Source organism: Lissotriton helveticus, chromosome 6 (genome assembly GCF_964261635.1).
Source record: "Lissotriton helveticus chromosome 6, aLisHel1.1, whole genome shotgun sequence".
Taxonomy (NCBI): Eukaryota; Metazoa; Chordata; class Amphibia; order Caudata; family Salamandridae; genus Lissotriton; species Lissotriton helveticus.
In genome coordinates, this window is record NC_136067.1 from 1,514,227,405 (window position 1) to 1,514,246,659 (window position 19,255).

A 19,255-nucleotide genomic window follows, 5' to 3' on the forward strand; every position below is an offset into this window, starting at 1 on the left:
ACTACATGAAGATGTGCTGCAGGCGATTGGGGCAGCTTTGCAGAAGAGTGCTGTTCACACAATACATCTGACAACAGACATGTGGACCAGTGGCCCAGGCGATGATTACATGTGCATCACTGCACACTGGGTCTCTTTTTCAGGTGTTATAGCAAAGCTAAACGCAGGTGTTGACCCGGACCAAGTTTTCAAAGCTGCTCGGAAACATGCAACACTAGCCATGTTTGGCTTGGAGAAAAGTCACACAGCAGAAAACCTTTTGGAAGAGTTTGACAAAAAGGTCTTGACAATGCTATCCCCCCTAAAACGCAAGATTGGTTATGTTTCCACGGATAATGGCGCCAATGTAGTTAAGGCCATGTTCCTTGGTGACCATGTTAGAGTGCCGTGTTTGGCGCACTGTATCAACCTGGTAGTTCAAAAATTCTTGAGTGATAAAGAGAGTCCAGCGTTCGAGGTAATGGCCACCTGCCGCAAAATGTGCAACCATTTCAGCCATTCTTTTAAGGCCCGGAAGCATCTGCGGAGACTGCTACTTCAACGTGGAATGCCAGTGAAAGCACTCATCCAGGAGGTGGCAACACGTTGGAACTCAACCTTCTACATGCTTGAGCGTCTGCATGAGCAGTATACGGTACTCGATCACTATTTCTTGACAGAGGCTACATCTCAGAAGGAGGACCTGCGGATGAGTAAGGCGCAATGGGACATAGTTAAAAGCCTGACAGACATGCTTCGTCCTTTTGAGTTCTTCACGCGTGCAGTCAGCCAGGAGGACTGTAATTTGGGAAAAGCTATCCCATTGTTGTGCATACTGGAGCACCAACTGATGGCGGTTTCTTCTGAGTTTGCAAAAGATGAAAAAAAAAAAAACCATTTCATTTTGTCTGAGAAATTATTACATCGCCTACGTGGTGATGAACGTCTTCTAAACATCAACTCAGATCAGCATTACATTTGTGCTACTATTCTGGATCCACGCTACAAAAAGGCGCTGGCAGACAACGCATTCTTTCCTTTCGCTGATGCAGATGTTCAAAAGTACAAACATTGGTTAGCCTGGTCAGCCAAGAGGTTTGAAAAAGAACGGCAGGTTATTGAAGGAGAAGCCAGTACATCAGCATCAGCATCAGCAGGCCATCCGCAGTCACAAGAATCCACTTCTGCACCTGTGGCTGGGGCACAAGTGACCTCTCAGCCGTTAAAGACACCGGCAACTGGATCATCTGCACCACACACAATGACAACACTAACAGTGGCTGGGGAGGAGGATTGGCTAAGTTTGATGGGGTATGGTTCTCGAAAAAATGTCACAGGCACAGCAAAAAGTAAGCAAAGTGGAGGAACAGTTGATGACCTTGAGTCGATGGTGCAGGACTATCTGAATGACTCAACAGAGGTCTTCCTTAATGATGAGCCATTGCAGTATTGGCATGGCAAAAAACAATTGTGGCCACAGCTCTTCAACCTGGCTATAAACTATTTGTCTTGCCCACTCGCAAGTGTGTCTTCTGAACGTGTTTTCAGTGCTGCTGGTGGCATTGTAACTCCCAAACGGAGCCGCCTCTCGCCCAAAAATGTGGAGCGGCTGACAATGATCAAGATGAATCAGCACCTCATACCACCAGATTACAAAGTACGAGAAAGCACGCCGCATGAAGACGAGGAGGACAGCAACGTAGATGAGGGGATTTTTTCTCTGTTCGGTGCCACTGACCTCATCCAGCCTGAATTCGCAGAGTATGATGACGAAATCTTGTTCTTATTCCCTGACACCGAGCCCTGAAAATGAGACAATCAATCAAGAACTTTCTTTTTCGTCCTTATTCACTTTTATTCCTGTGTGCTTTGTGTCTCTCTTTCTTTGTTTTGCACAGTTAATTTAATTCAAACTTTAATCACCTAATCCCAAAAACAAGACCATCATCAGAACTGTCTTCACTTGTTTGCTTATTGATTTGAAGGTGCCGCAGTCTACATTCCTCAGGTTCACAAGTTCTGAAGAACATGCTCCTCTATCCTCCTCCTCCAGACTGCGATTTCCCTCCAAGCAGAGTGCTGGATTACGCACAATGAAAAAAGACTCAGCACTTGTGGGGGTGTTGTACTTCTTTGCGGGTGAGTTGACGGTTTTGGGCCCATTGCTGTGAAGCTCTAATAATGGACAAAAGTGTTTTGGACCAAATATGAGGTGGAAATTTCTTGCCGTTTTTGCTGACTTGCTTGCCTTTGAGGTGCTCTTTGGCGGGGTTCCGGGGGTTTGTGTGTAATTTTTGGTGTCTGTCGAAGCACTGCTGCGACAGTCTAATCTTGATTGCATTTGCTTTTCAGGAAATCCGTGGTGGAAAACAGGAGTTATGATGATTGATGATGATGACCTAGCTGAACAGCGCCGCATTTGGAACGAAGGCCGAGAGATATTGTAAGTATGAGATTTAGCTTTTTCGCTGTTTGGGGGTGTTGTCGGGTGTTTTTTTGCGGGTGGGTTGGCGCCGGCGGGTCTTGCCTGGGGCATTCCTGGGAAGGTCTAATACCGGATAGAAGTGTTTTGGACAAAATCCATAAGGAACAGCCTTTTTTTGCCATTTCTTCAGACATCTTGCTCAATGTAGCGTTTTGGGGGGCTTCCTGCTGTTCGTGGGTGGGTTGCGGCCGGGGTCTCTGTCGAAGCACTGCTGCGACAGTCTAATCTTGATTGCATTTGCTTTTCAGGAAATCCGTGGTGGAAAACAGGAGTTATGATGATTGATGATGATGACGACCTAGCTGCACAGCGCCGCGTTTGGACCGAAGGCCGAGAGACATTGTAAGTATGAGATTTAGCTTTTTCGCTGTTTGGGGGTGTTGTGTCGGGTGTTTTTTTGCGGGTGGGTTGGCGGGTCTTGCCTGGGGCATTCCTGGGAAGGTCTAATACCGGATACAAGTGTTTTGGACAAAATCCATAAGGAACAGCCTTTTTTTTGCCATTTCTTCAGACATCTTGCTCAATGTAGCGTTTTGGGGGGCTTCCTGCTGTTCGTGGGTGGGTTGCGGCCGGGGTCTCTGTCGAAGCACTGCTGCGACAGTCTAATCTTGATTGCATTTGCTTTTCAGGAAATCCGTGGTGGAAAACAGGAGTTATGATGATTGATGATGACCTAGCTGCACAGCGCGTTACTTTGGACCGAAGGCCGAGAGATATTGTAAGTATGAGATTTAGCTTTTTCGCTGTTTGGGGGTGTTGTCGCGTGTTTTTTTGCGGGTGGGTTGGCGGGTCTTGGCTGGGGCATTCCTGGGAAGGTCTAATGCCGGATAGAAGTGTTTTGGACAAAATCCTTAAGGAAAAGCCTTTTTTTTGCCATTTCTTCAGACATCTTGCTCAATGTAGCGTTTTGGGGGGCTTCCTGCTGTTCGTGGGTGGGTTGCGGCCGGGGTCTCTGTCGAAGCACTGCTGCGACAGTCTAATCTTGATTGCATTTGCTTTTCAGGAAATCCGTGGTGGAAAACAGGAGTTATGATGATTGATGATGATGACGACCTAGCTGCACAGCGCCGCGTTTGGACCGAAGGCCGAGAGACATTGTAAGTATGAGATTTAGCTTTTTCGCTGTTTGGTGGTGTTGTGTCGGGTGTTTTTTTGCGGGTGGGTTGGCGGGTCTTGCCTGGGGCATTCCTGGGAAGGTCTAATACCGGCTAGAAGTTTGTTGGACAAAATCCATAAGGAAACACCAGTTTTGGCACTTTTTGTAAGTTAGGGTTCGTTAGGGTTAGCCCTAGCAGCAGGATTGCATGTGTTTAGGGGGGTTCTATTGCAACGCGGTTCTGTTGTTGTAGAGCACTGTTGGAGCGATGCTGGCTATGGATACTTTTGCTTGCAGGCAAGTGGTTTGAATACAATCCACGGTCTGTATTTGGGCCTACTGTTACTTTCAAAGTACGTTTTGTAACCATTTTTCTGCTAGGCATCGTTTTTGGAGATATGATTGGGTTCTTCTACATTTTTGCGACTGGCTTTAGTAAGGGTCTTGGTGGGAGCATTGCTGGGAAGGTCAAATTTTGTTCTAAAACACAGTAGTACACCCACCTTGAGGGGAAAGATCCGCTATAATATTTTGGCCATACTTATTGATCCTTAAAAAGGTGACTCAGACAGAGCACGCAATTTCAAAAATATTGTACTGTCTATTAGGGAAATCAAAGTGTCACTTTTTGAACCACACAGCGTACATACCTTTTATTTATTTATCAGTGGTATTGTAATAGCACTTCCTGTTTTCCGTTCAATAATTACAGGCCGGGTTTCAGTCAACATCCGCCAGGCAGGCAGTGGACAGGGTGTCTCTTCTGTCAGTGGTCACCACCACATTGATGGACGAAGCGTCAGCTGGAATGGAGGAGTGCCGCCAATAAGAGGAATTGTTTGCTGCATGCAACTTACTTACCAATTTCAACAGGACAACTCCAACAACATACGCAATACAGATACAGTATCCATTGTTGTCTTTTATTCTATGAGTGTGACTGCATGTGCTTACCTTTAGTTTGTAACCAAAGATTGTCTGTAAACTCTGTATCTTCAATTATTGTTTGTCCATGCTCTGCTTTTTTTTTCTTCTCTCAACAAAACCTACCCAAAAAGAAACCCCCATTCCCATCCATTTTACAAACCCTAACCCTCTTCCCCCGGGCTGTGTTGTTTTGCTTGATGTCTGACTAAAATGACATCAATAATTCCACACACTTGCTGGGGAGGATAAGGTGATAGCAGCAACAGGCTGGTGAAGGAATACGAGGATATCTTCTAGACTTACTCAGCTTCAGTACTATATCTTCTAGTAGTAGTAGCCAATGTCAAATAAATTCAACGCAAGTACTAGTTATACTTGCAAGCAAATACTTTACCATTTGTTAGGCTACATTATGGCACTGTTCTAGTGTACTGTCACCTGCTATTTTCTCGATCGTACCGTAACCGTTGTAATGCTACAGTAAGGAGGACAAACAAGGTTTCGTTTTCTTTTTTTCCATAGGCATGCAACTGCCACTGTGTCACACCACTAGTACCACCGCAATGAGGAAATGTCACCCGCCCAGGATTGACAACGTTAATCCCCATTTCACCTGGAGCCAGCCCTGGGCCTAGCCCTAATTTCTAACACAAATTACAGGTAAGATAAGCGTTTGGTGGGAGGTAGTATAATGGAGTATTATTTCGGAGTAGACAAGAGATTGACGGTTGTACTACTAAAGTCCTACGACTGTTCAGGAAAACAAAGTTACTGTTACACCCCCGCCCCCCACCCACCAGACTGAAAAGCAGTAAAAAACAGGTATGGTCAGATAAAGTTGAAAAATATATTTATTTAGCCCTAACAAAATAATCTCCCTCACCCACCCTAACCCCAACGATTGTCTCTGAAACGTCCCAAAACGATCCCAACTCCCAAATCCCACCCCCCAAAAGTCTATAAAAAAAGGGCAAGGGACACACACTCCACTACTGGAGGGTGCTGGTGCTGGTGCATGATGCGGCATGGGCATCATACTCCTTGCGGAGGGTGGCAAGCTCGGAGCGGAGGCCCTTAACCAAGTTCTTATACCTCAGGACCTCCTGCTCCAGGTTGGACATGCGGACTCGTAGGCGGCGTTGACGTTCCTTGCAGCTCCTGTGGGGGGCAGCTGGTATTTCGGTTGCTTGGCGGTGGCGGTCGGCTTTCTTAGCCCGGCTCGGTCCCGCTGGCTTAGTCACGGAGGAGGATGCAGTGGTCACAGTCGAAGATGTTGCCCCGCTCGACTGCGTGTCCTCCTCCTCCTCCAGGGCCACCAGCCGCCGATACTCGGCGACTGTGGCCTCCAGCCTCCGTTGCCGGGCCAATCTAGCCTGCTCCCTCCTTGTTGTTGATTTGGAAGGAGCAACTATATGAAGAAAGAAAGACATAGTCTGTAACCAATGCTCCTTATTAATAACACAAAGTGATTGAGCCGAAAGTTGGGTCACAGAGTACAAGTAGCAAATTGAAAGCACAGTACATAACTATTGAGGACAGTATCTATGTAACCTCCCACTTCTGCATCCTTGCTCTAACAGTAGTGGTAGTTTAATGAACTAATTCTACGACCACTATGGACTTCCATTACAGTCGACTATGACAGTACACCAGTCTTATTCTTCTTCTTCTCTCTTGTTTAGGGAAATGGGTACGTTATCTTATGCAAGCCGGCAGAATGACATGGACACAGCACAGTGAAGTTGCACCCGAGAAAAAAAGTTGCACACCATGATGATGGAGACAGACTTGCGTTACTGTACCGGTCCAGTACATGCAGGTGGTGAAGCTATTACTTTTCTATTACGGGTGGCACTGAGAATACTCTGTTACAAGGGCTACTGCTTAATTAATTTACCTTTCACCCTACAGTGCAAATGAGTACTAGAAAAGGAAACTGAAGAAGCTAACTAATTTGATTATCTATCACTTCACATGGGACGTATTTAATGACAGATGAGATGACTTTAGGTGCTTTGCTTAATATTGAGTGAACAGTGATACACCCACACATGAATGACGTACTACAAGTAAACTAAAGTTATTAAGAGAGGTACGGAGTGTCCACCGTAATAACCAGATATATGCTGTGAATGCAAACGCAATACAAAGTACTGCTACTATTCATGGTAGTATTGGACACATTTACAATTTCTTTTCCTTGCCTTCCCTGCACTGGGACGGACGTGCGGGTGCGGTGGTACATGCTCTTCAAGGTAACACTTACTTCACCTGGCGACCATCTACTCTCTCTAGATACACATGTGCTATGTAAGAGTCAGAGAATACCATGCTCCAGGCATCCATTCAGTCAAAGTATACGCACACATACAGTTTCTGTTTCACCCACCCAGGCTGCTGTCCTTCCACCCATCCTTGCTTCATCATTGACCCAGCCATGCACCATACCATATTCTTTCCTTCCCAGCCACCTCTGGGTCCAAGCAAACACATATCGTTCTTCTTTGCCAGCCATCATACAAGTTCGCGTCCCACTTACTTACACCCTTCTTTCGCTTTTCGTTCATCCCATCCATCACGTTCGTCTAAGAACTTATTGGGATTCTTCTCACCAAAAACTTCACAGCTAAGTCGAAGTACATTTCGAGGAGGCTACTACCTGGTTGATTTGTAATTGTAATACACCCGTGCAGAAAGCACACTATGCAGTCTTCAATCTCAATAAGTAAGGAATATATAGCTTACCTGTTTCCGCCACCACCGTTTGATCCCCCACAGGAACGGCCACCAGCTCTTCTACCGCCACCTCCTCCCCAGAGGCCTCCGAGTCCAAGTCCAACACAGCCACCTCCGCGCTGGCCCCGTCACCAGATGTTACACCTACAAAGTACATTTAAGAATGTTAGAATACACCACTCACTACTATATAATATTTGGTCTAGGAGAAATGTTAAAAAAACAGAATACAATGTAATAATTTGTGACTGTCTACTCCATAGTAAAAATGTCCCATTTTCCAGGGAAGGCTGTTGTCTTGCTGCACTTTTATGCACAACTGATGAATGCTTGCTTTTGATTTTTAACACGCACCACTTTTTCTCCTAACAGACAGAAGCTTGACTCCTGAGTCCTAAGAACACGACCAGGATCAAGTTCAAACTAGGTGAGAGTTCGGCTCGACCACAAGAAATGTGTCCAATTAATCGTCAGCACTAACCACTTTTCCGTTTACAGTTAAATAGTTTTATGACAAAGTAGATTTTAATAAATGTGTTTACTTTTAATAAAGCTTTTACACTTAAATAGACTCTGTGGTTTTTGTTCCTCTAGACTAGAGTGGATGAGCTAAAGGTTTTGGAATTTTTGCAAGCATGAGTGCCTCTGACACTTCTTGACTGTGCTGTGACTCCGTACTACTCTCTTGTCCTGCGTACGATAATCTAGAGATCATTGGGGATCTATAATCGGTGACTTCGGGAGCTGAATGACTCTGCCACACTATCTAGTCAGTAAGGAGACAGTGCATAGAGGTATTGCTGAATATAATGGGAGTCCAATGGAATTGCCAAATGTCCAATCTTAGTTAGCTACACAGACAGACTAATAAGAATAGTCTAGTAATACCACAGGGAGTCATATTCGAGGCAGGATAAGAATTTATATCCAGTCTACAAGAAGATCAAAGACGATTTAGAAAAAATCGAATGAGGAACGCTAGGAAAAAATAGGTACTGTTTATTAAAATGTAAACTTACTGGGGCCAGCAAAGGAGCCCTCGCCTGCCCGATCCTGGCCTGCATCCTCAGCACCCTCCTCCTGTGTCCTCTTGCCCTTGGGGGGAGCTGATGTACAACATGAAAGAAAGAAAAACCAGAAAACATGGATGAGATTTTTCAACCAAATCAAACATTTGAAAAGAACAATAACAACATATTTTGGAAAAATAGCAAATAGATAGACAACTATTCCACGGGATCTATCTCATGTGGTATACTACGTTATTCGTATTGCCTGATTTGCGGAACGTTGACTTAGAAAGTTCCTATGTAACTCAAAAAACAGACTACTAAAGAGGTTTGCCTAGGCCTGGCACTGCAGGCAGCAGTGTGCAACACGTGACAGACAAAGTCCATCCTGCTTGCAGATCAGTGAATACTCAAACTATCAATCCACCCGCCACCACCGCCACTATTTCTTCTGATAGCCATGTGACTGTCTAAAGGAAGGACTGGACTTCAGTCTGTTGGGGCTGATTTATAAGTCCCTTGCGGAAGTTGCGGCTGATTTTCCTCCATTGTTGCGTGCCTTTTCTGACGCAGCGGCAGAACAAAAGACTCGCCATGGTGTTGGTGCGGCGTATATATTAAAAAAAAAACACATATGGGCATATGGGCGATGCATCACGTTGTAAAGCCCTGCGCCATCAGGGGGCGTTCCGGCGCAAGGGAGGGCGTACCTGCGCAGGAACGAATCCTAAAAGTGGCTGAGGGAAATCTACAAGATGTCAATCAGTCACTTTTAGGACAATGATGCATGACTCAAACCCTGCGCGCTTGAAGCCGACGTACGGCTTGATGCAGCATTGGGGAGATAGGGTACCCCAGAGCATTGCTGGAGCTGCGCCATCGTTGGCACGCAACTCCAGCAATGCGCTGCCTTTACGGCACAGATGCGTAAGGCTTCTGTGACGTTTTGGGCCAATGGGTGGTGGTGGCATGGCACACAATTACTGCCGCATCCCTGCTACTTTGCAGGGATGCGCCGGTAATTGAAAATATGACCCTTACTGTCTAGCATTACGCAGTTCTTTTCTTTACAGTACACTCATACATAATTTCTCAGGCCAATGAAATGCTTCTGAACACAACATACAAAACAAAGAAGCATAGTAGCAAGCAAGGCTACTGAGAAGGAGAGCAGTGCACCTGAAAATGAAATGCATAGAAGATTTTGAAATATAATTTACCTCAATGTAATCGGCAGCATTATTGCTCTTGGTAAAGAACAAAGATTTGCAAATAACAGAGCAGGATAAAACAGAGTAGTAAATGTGCTACTACTACTACTCACCAAGCCCGGGGACCTCTACGCCGAGCGCGTCCAGCAAGTCCCGCTCCCGGTCCATGACATCGGTCCAGCGGTGGGTGGCCTGGTTATATGTGCGCCGGACCCCAGAGATCTTGTACATGGCCCGGCACACCTTCTCCCACCGCTGGCGGCGCTCCCGGATGCCATAGCCGGTCGCGATCTTGCCGCCTCCCAGGATCGTCTTGGGGAGGCGGCGCTGGACGTGGAAGATCAGTGCCGCCACTTCCTCCGCGCTGAAGATCTTCCTCGGGACCACTTGCTCCCCCCTTAAACGCCCGCACGGGAGCCGGGCACGGGGTGCGGGACCCTTCCCCTTCTCAGGGTGCTTCCCGGCTCCCTTTACCATGGTCTGGGCAGAAATAAACTTAAATGATAAAGAAGAAATAGAATAGTGAAGAAGAAAAGAAAAGAGTTTAAAAAAGTAGTTTAAAAGTAACTAAAAGCTGCAGAAAACACAAAAATATAGAGCTAGAAAAATAGAGGGTTAGATAATAAGTAAAATTAGATCAAAAAAACTTCAAACAAGCAAAGGATGGCAGAGATTGAGAGAGGATAGAGAAAGCATGCCCAGAACCATAGCAATGAATGAGAAACAAGATGGCCGCGCCCGTTCACGACCGCGTGGGTACGTTCGCGCGAGATTTTCCTTGCGAGTACGCGCGAAATTGTACTAGCGAGCAGCACACTTTGCGAGATTACACATAGCGGGCGGAAACGGAATTACGTCACGCCAACAAGATGGCCGCGCCCGTGTACGACCGATAGGGTAACTTGGCAAACGTATAGCTAGAAGCGCCTCGCGAACACGCGCAAGATCACGCGAACATACACGTCGCAACAAAAACAATTTTGTATTCGCACGTATTCGCGGCTTCCGAAATCGATCTCGCACGGATTCGCGCCCCAAAAAACGCGCGAAATTGCAGAAAAAACGATTTTAGCTAAACTGAAAGCAATGAGCAGGTGCAAAAGTTCAAACTTAACATTAGTAACATTCAAGGTAGTGCTTCCTGATGGGCCCCTCCAGAGTTTGCAACTATTCTATGACCCTGCTATGACCCAAACAGCAGGCTCATAGAATAGCACCATAAAGGTCCTGTGAAAAAAAAATTTCACTGCAACAAAAAGCAAATTACAGATAAGGAAGGAAGCAGGTGCCAGCCAGACTGGAACTTTCAAAATTACTGACACATTAATGAAACACAAATTAATTGATGGCAGTTGAAGAAGGGCAGGTGTGCTTGCTTTTTTCAACCACCATAATCTACAGTGATAAATAAACCTAATAGGTGCCAGTGAGGATGTACTAGAGGGTGGCATGGGTGTCCCAGAGGGTGGCAGTGGTGAAACAGAGGGTGCTGTGAACCTGTGATGATAAACCAGACGTAGACAACATAGTCGCGGCCGTTGCAAGCCGAAAAGTAAGTTCGCAATTGCGAACTTGTCCCAAAATCGGCGCCAACACGCGCCAACACAAAAAACGGAAAAATCCGCAAATCCGCTAGAGTTCGCGGATCTTCACGGATTGCGAATCCGTAAATACGCAAATTCGCGGATTGCCAATCCGCAAAATCCGCCCATGCTTAGTACCTAGTGGGCTAGTTTGACCCTAGGGACCCTCAGGATTCAAGGGAACTTAATCTCCCAAATAAACCGGCCACAGGGCGCGTTTACACAGTGGTGAATGGAGGGGATGGGGCCCGAGGTGACGTGAAAACACACCCTGTGGCGCGTTTTAGGTTGGGGAAATAATTCCCCTTCAGTCCTGAGGGCCCCTGGTGGGCTAACTAGCCCACCAGGGGCTTCCAGTAAACGCCACTGTGCTGTGTTTCAGAGAGGTGGCCCAGACCGTGCCTGTTTTTACACCTCTCTGCAACGCAGCTCTGTGGTGCTTACTGGAGGTACCTAGTGGGCTACTTGGACACTAGGGACACTCAGGATTCAAGGGGACTTAATTTCCCAAATTAAAATGGACACAGGGTGCATTTACACAGTGGTGAAAGGAGGGGATGGTGTAGGAAAGTGGCTCTATATATACTGGACCAAAGTAAGGTACAGTGTGTATAGAGTCCCCAGTCCCCAGAGGTTTGGCAGAGGTTAAAGTGCGATATAACCGTACTCTGTAAAATGGTAGCCTGGTCGAGCAGTAAGGCAGTATCAGAGGACTGTGTAAAGCATTTGTTGTACACACTCAGGAACTGAACTCTAGGCCAATTGTTTTGTATCAAAAGATATAGTTGTTTAGTTTTAGAACCAACAGGATATCAAAATATACTTTCTCGGGATGAGGTACTTTAGTTAAATACTTTTCAAATAGGCAATAGACTTTTTGAATGCAATAGTAACAGTTTGTTGCAATAGGCAACACAATTTCAAACACAATGCAACATTGAGCTCAATTGGAATTTCTGGTTAAATGCAATTAGATACTTTGTAGATTCATTTTCTAACCACAGGACTGGATCCTAGATTCAGTTCCGGGACTGAATCTAGGATCCAGGAAATTCAATTTGCAGGTAAAGTATGTTCCCGTTGCTTTTGTGAAACAGTGCTGGACGCCTAGGTGCAGCACTGGGACCTCTATCTAAAACAGGCAAGTAATTAAGTTTTTATCATTGGCACGATTTTTCGAGAATATTTGTAAGTTTTAAAAAGCGACACTTAGAAACTTTTTCAGCAAAAAGCAGGCAATGATATCCTATGGAAGGAAATTCAAGTTACTGGTAAGTACGGTTAGAATTACTTTTCAGGATCAGTACTGGGCTCAAAGATGCAGCACTGCTGCGACAGTCTAATCTTGATTGCATTTGCTTTTCAGGAAATCCGTGGTGGAAAACAGGAGTTATGATGATTGATGATGACCTAGCTGCACAGCGCGTTACTTTGGACCGAAGGCCGAGAGATATTGTAAGTATGAGATTTAGCTTTTTCGCTGTTTGGGGGTGTTGTCGCGTGTTTTTTTGCGGGTGGGTTGGCGGGTCTTGGCTGGGGCATTCCTGGGAAGGTCTAATGCCGGATAGAAGTGTTTTGGACAAAATCCTTAAGGAAAAGCCTTTTTTTTGCCATTTCTTCAGACATCTTGCTCAATGTAGCGTTTTGGGGGGCTTCCTGCTGTTCGTGGGTGGGTTGCGGCCGGGGTCTCTGTCGAAGCACTGCTGCGACAGTCTAATCTTGATTGCATTTGCTTTTCAGGAAATCCGTGGTGGAAAACAGGAGTTATGATGATTGATGATGATGACGACCTAGCTGCACAGCGCCGCGTTTGGACCGAAGGCCGAGAGACATTGTAAGTATGAGATTTAGCTTTTTCGCTGTTTGGTGGTGTTGTGTCGGGTGTTTTTTTGCGGGTGGGTTGGCGGGTCTTGCCTGGGGCATTCCTGGGAAGGTCTAATACCGGCTAGAAGTTTGTTGGACAAAATCCATAAGGAAACACCAGTTTTGGCACTTTTTGTAAGTTAGGGTTCGTTAGGGTTAGCCCTAGCAGCAGGATTGCATGTGTTTAGGGGGGTTCTATTGCAACGCGGTTCTGTTGTTGTAGAGCACTGTTGGAGCGATGCTGGCTATGGATACTTTTGCTTGCAGGCAAGTGGTTTGAATACAATCCACGGTCTGTATTTGGGCCTACTGTTACTTTCAAAGTACGTTTTGTAACCATTTTTCTGCTAGGCATCGTTTTTGGAGATATGATTGGGTTCTTCTACATTTTTGCGACTGGCTTTAGTAAGGGTCTTGGTGGGAGCATTGCTGGGAAGGTCAAATTTTGTTCTAAAACACAGTAGTACACCCACCTTGAGGGGAAAGATCCGCTATAATATTTTGGCCATACTTATTGATCCTTAAAAAGGTGACTCAGACAGAGCACGCAATTTCAAAAATATTGTACTGTCTATTAGGGAAATCAAAGTGTCACTTTTTGAACCACACAGCGTACATACCTTTTATTTATTTATCAGTGGTATTGTAATAGCACTTCCTGTTTTCCGTTCAATAATTACAGGCCGGGTTTCAGTCAACATCCGCCAGGCAGGCAGTGGACAGGGTGTCTCTTCTGTCAGTGGTCACCACCACATTGATGGACGAAGCGTCAGCTGGAATGGAGGAGTGCCGCCAATAAGAGGAATTGTTTGCTGCATGCAACTTACTTACCAATTTCAACAGGACAACTCCAACAACATACGCAATACAGATACAGTATCCATTGTTGTCTTTTATTCTATGAGTGTGACTGCATGTGCTTACCTTTAGTTTGTAACCAAAGATTGTCTGTAAACTCTGTATCTTCAATTATTGTTTGTCCATGCTCTGCTTTTTTTTTCTTCTCTCAACAAAACCTACCCAAAAAGAAACCCCCATTCCCATCCATTTTACAAACCCTAACCCTCTTCCCCCGGGCTGTGTTGTTTTGCTTGATGTCTGACTAAAATGACATCAATAATTCCACACACTTGCTGGGGAGGATAAGGTGATAGCAGCAACAGGCTGGTGAAGGAATACGAGGATATCTTCTAGACTTACTCAGCTTCAGTACTATATCTTCTAGTAGTAGTAGCCAATGTCAAATAAATTCAACGCAAGTACTAGTTATACTTGCAAGCAAATACTTTACCATTTGTTAGGCTACATTATGGCACTGTTCTAGTGTACTGTCACCTGCTATTTTCTCGATCGTACCGTAACCGTTGTAATGCTACAGTAAGGAGGACAAACAAGGTTTCGTTTTCTTTTTTTCCATAGGCATGCAACTGCCACTGTGTCACACCACTAGTACCACCGCAATGAGGAAATGTCACCCGCCCAGGATTGACAACGTTAATCCCCATTTCACCTGGAGCCAGCCCTGGGCCTAGCCCTAATTTCTAACACAAATTACAGGTAAGATAAGCGTTTGGTGGGAGGTAGTATAATGGAGTATTATTTCGGAGTAGACAAGAGATTGACGGTTGTACTACTAAAGTCCTACGACTGTTCAGGAAAACAAAGTTACTGTTACACCCCCGCCCCCCACCCACCAGACTGAAAAGCAGTAAAAAACAGGTATGGTCAGATAAAGTTGAAAAATATATTTATTTAGCCCTAACAAAATAATCTCCCTCACCCACCCTAACCCCAACGATTGTCTCTGAAACGTCCCAAAACGATCCCAACTCCCAAATCCCACCCCCCAAAAGTCTATAAAAAAAGGGCAAGGGACACACACTCCACTACTGGAGGGTGCTGGTGCTGGTGCATGATGCGGCATGGGCATCATACTCCTTGCGGAGGGTGGCAAGCTCGGAGCGGAGGCCCTTAACCAAGTTCTTATACCTCAGGACCTCCTGCTCCAGGTTGGACATGCGGACTCGTAGGCGGCGTTGACGTTCCTTGCAGCTCCTGTGGGGGGCAGCTGGTATTTCGGTTGCTTGGCGGTGGCGGTCGGCTTTCTTAGCCCGGCTCGGTCCCGCTGGCTTAGTCACGGAGGAGGATGCAGTGGTCACAGTCGAAGATGTTGCCCCGCTCGACTGCGTGTCCTCCTCCTCCTCCAGGGCCACCAGCCGCCGATACTCGGCGACTGTGGCCTCCAGCCTCCGTTGCCGGGCCAATCTAGCCTGCTCCCTCCTTGTTGTTGATTTGGAAGGAGCAACTATATGAAGAAAGAAAGACATAGTCTGTAACCAATGCTCCTTATTAATAACACAAAGTGATTGAGCCGAAAGTTGGGTCACAGAGTACAAGTAGCAAATTGAAAGCACAGTACATAACTATTGAGGACAGTATCTATGTAACCTCCCACTTCTGCATCCTTGCTCTAACAGTAGTGGTAGTTTAATGAACTAATTCTACGACCACTATGGACTTCCATTACAGTCGACTATGACAGTACACCAGTCTTATTCTTCTTCTTCTCTCTTGTTTAGGGAAATGGGTACGTTATCTTATGCAAGCCGGCAGAATGACATGGACACAGCACAGTGAAGTTGCACCCGAGAAAAAAAGTTGCACACCATGATGATGGAGACAGACTTGCGTTACTGTACCGGTCCAGTACATGCAGGTGGTGAAGCTATTACTTTTCTATTACGGGTGGCACTGAGAATACTCTGTTACAAGGGCTACTGCTTAATTAATTTACCTTTCACCCTACAGTGCAAATGAGTACTAGAAAAGGAAACTGAAGAACCTAACTAATTTGATTATCTATCACTTCACATGGGACGTATTTAATGACAGATGAGATGACTTTAGGTGCTTTGCTTAATATTGAGTGAACAGTGATACACCCACACATGAATGACGTACTACAAGTAAACTAAAGTTATTAAGAGAGGTACGGAGTGTCCACCGTAATAACCAGATATATGCTGTGAATGCAAACGCAATACAAAGTACTGCTACTATTCATGGTAGTATTGGACACATTTACAATTTCTTTTCCTTGCCTTCCCTGCACTGGGACGGACGTGCGGGTGCGGTGGTACATGCTCTTCAAGGTAACACTTACTTCACCTGGCGACCATCTACTCTCTCTAGATACACATGTGCTATGTAAGAGTCAGAGAATACCATGCTCCAGGCATCCATTCAGTCAAAGTATACGCACACATACAGTTTCTGTTTCACCCACCCAGGCTGCTGTCCTTCCACCCATCCTTGCTTCATCATTGACCCAGCCATGCACCATACCATATTCTTTCCTTCCCAGCCACCTCTGGGTCCAAGCAAACACATATCGTTCTTCTTTGCCAGCCATCATACAAGTTCGCGTCCCACTTACTTACACCCTTCTTTCGCTTTTCGTTCATCCCATCCATCACGTTCGTCTAAGAACTTATTGGGATTCTTCTCACCAAAAACTTCACAGCTAAGTCGAAGTACATTTCGAGGAGGCTACTACCTGGTTGATTTGTAATTGTAATACACCCGTGCAGAAAGCACACTATGCAGTCTTCAATCTCAATAAGTAAGGAATATATAGCTTACCTGTTTCCGCCACCACCGTTTGATCCCCCACAGGAACGGCCACCAGCTCTTCTACCGCCACCTCCTCCCCAGAGGCCTCCGAGTCCAAGTCCAACACAGCCACCTCCGCGCTGGCCCCGTCACCAGATGTTACACCTACAAAGTACATTTAAGAATGTTAGAATACACCACTCACTACTATATAATATTTGGTCTAGGAGAAATGTTAAAAAAACAGAATACAATGTAATAATTTGTGACTGTCTACTCCATAGTAAAAATGTCCCATTTTCCAGGGAAGGCTGTTGTCTTGCTGCACTTTTATGCACAACTGATGAATGCTTGCTTTTGATTTTTAACACGCACCACTTTTTCTCCTAACAGACAGAAGCTTGACTCCTGAGTCCTAAGAACACGACCAGGATCAAGTTCAAACTAGGTGAGAGTTCGGCTCGACCACAAGAAATGTGTCCAATTAATCGTCAGCACTAACCACTTTTCCGTTTACAGTTAAATAGTTTTATGACAAAGTAGATTTTAATAAATGTGTTTACTTTTAATAAAGCTTTTACACTTAAATAGACTCTGTGGTTTTTGTTCCTCTAGACTAGAGTGGATGAGCTAAAGGTTTTGGAATTTTTGCAAGCATGAGTGCCTCTGACACTTCTTGACTGTGCTGTGACTCCGTACTACTCTCTTGTCCTGCGTACGATAATCTAGAGATCATTGGGGATCTATAATCGGTGACTTCGGGAGCTGAATGACTCTGCCACACTATCTAGTCAGTAAGGAGACAGTGCATAGAGGTATTGCTGAATATAATGGGAGTCCAATGGAATTGCCAAATGTCCAATCTTAGTTAGCTACACAGACAGACTAATAAGAATAGTCTAGTAATACCACAGGGAGTCATATTCGAGGCAGGATAAGAATTTATATCCAGTCTACAAGAAGATCAAAGACGATTTAGAAAAAATCGAATGAGGAACGCTAGGAAAAAATAGGTACTGTTTATTAAAATGTAAACTTACTGGGGCCAGCAAAGGAGCCCTCGCCTGCCCGATCCTGGCCTGCATCCTCAGCACCCTCCTCCTGTGTCCTCTTGCCCTTGGGGGGAGCTGATGTACAACATGAAAGAAAGAAAAACCAGAAAACATGGATGAGATTTTTCAACCAAATCAAACATTTGAAAAGAACAATAACAACATATTTTGGAAAAATAGCAAATAGATAGACAACTATTCCACGGGATCTATCTCATGTGGTATACTACGTTATTCGTATTGCCTGATTTGCGGAACGTTGACTTAGAAAGTTCCTATGTAACTCAAAAAACAGACTACTAAAGAGGTTTGCCTAGGCCTGGCACTGCAGGCAGCAGTGTGCAACACGTGACAGACAAAGTCCATCCTGCTTGCAGATCAGTGAATACTCAAACTATCAATCCACCCGCCACCACCGCCACTATTTCTTCTGATAGCCATGTGACTGTCTAAAGGAAGGACTGGACTTCAGTCTGTTGGGGCTGATTTATAAGTCCCTTGCGGAAGTTGCGGCTGATTTTCCTCCATTGTTGCGTGCCTTTTCTGACGCAGCGGCAGAACAAAAGACTCGCCATGGTGTTGGTGCGGCGTATATATTAAAAAAAAAAACACATATGGGCATATGGGCGATGCATCACGTTGTAAAGCCCTGCGCCATCAGGGGGCGTTCCGGCGCAAGGGAGGGCGTACCTGCGCAGGAACGAATCCTAAAAGTGGCTGAGGGAAATCTACAAGATGTCAATCAGTCACTTTTAGGACAATGATGCATGACTCAAACCCTGCGCGCTTGAAGCCGACGTACGGCTTGATGCAGCATTGGGGAGATAGGGTACCCCAGAGCATTGCTGGAGCTGCGCCATCGTTGGCACGCAACTCCAGCAATGCGCTGCCTTTACGGCACAGATGCGTAAGGCTTCTGTGACGTTTTGGGCCAATGGGTGGTGGTGGCATGGCACACAATTACTGCCGCATCCCTGCTACTTTGCAGGGATGCGCCGGTAATTGAAAATATGACCCTTACTGTCTAGCATTACGCAGTTCTTTTCTTTACAGTACACTCATACATAATTTCTCAGGCCAATGAAATGCTTCTGAACACAACATACAAAACAAAGAAGCATAGTAGCAAGCAAGGCTACTGAGAAGGAGAGCAGTGCACCTGAAAATGAAATGCATAGAAGATTTTGAAATATAATTTACCTCAATGTAATCGGCAGCATTATTGCTCTTGGTAAAGAACAAAGATTTGCAAATAACAGAGCAGGATAAAACAGAGTAGTAAATGTGCTACTACTACTACTCACCAAGCCCGGGGACCTCTACGCCGAGCGCGTCCAGCAAGTCCCGCTCCCGGTCCATGACATCGGTCCAGCGGTGGGTGGCCTGGTTATATGTGCGCCGGACCCCAGAGATCTTGTACATGGCCCGGCACACCTTCTCCCACCGCTGGCGGCGCTCCCGGATGCCATAGCCGGTCGCGATCTTGCCGCCTCCCGGGATCGTCTTGGGGAGGCGGCGCTGGACGTGGAAGATCAGTGCCGCCACTTCCTCCGCGCTGAAGATCTCCCTCGGGACCACTTGCTCCCCCCTTAAACGCCCGCACGGGAGCCGGGCACGGGGTGCGGGACCCTTCCCCTTCTCAGGGTGCTTCCCGGCTCCCTTTACCATGGTCTGGGCAGAAATAAACTTAAATGATAAAGA

At 45.8% G+C, this 19,255-nt stretch overlaps 1 protein-coding gene across 1 annotated transcript; it reads left to right on the forward strand.

Moving 5' to 3' along the window:
* Window positions 1-439: 439 nt before the first annotated feature.
* LOC144761806 (zinc finger BED domain-containing protein 6-like) lies at window positions 440-18,163 on the forward strand. Its single transcript, XM_078647047.1, has 7 exons — window positions 440-2,422; window positions 2,713-2,806; window positions 3,094-3,182; window positions 3,468-3,561; window positions 12,394-12,482; window positions 12,768-12,861; window positions 13,573-18,163. The coding sequence occupies exon 1, from the start codon at window positions 461-463 to the stop codon at window positions 1,784-1,786; it is 1,326 nt and encodes a 441-aa protein (XP_078503173.1). The 5' UTR covers window positions 440-460; the 3' UTR covers window positions 1,787-2,422; window positions 2,713-2,806; window positions 3,094-3,182; window positions 3,468-3,561; window positions 12,394-12,482; window positions 12,768-12,861; window positions 13,573-18,163.
* Window positions 18,164-19,255: the final 1,092 nt, after the last annotated feature.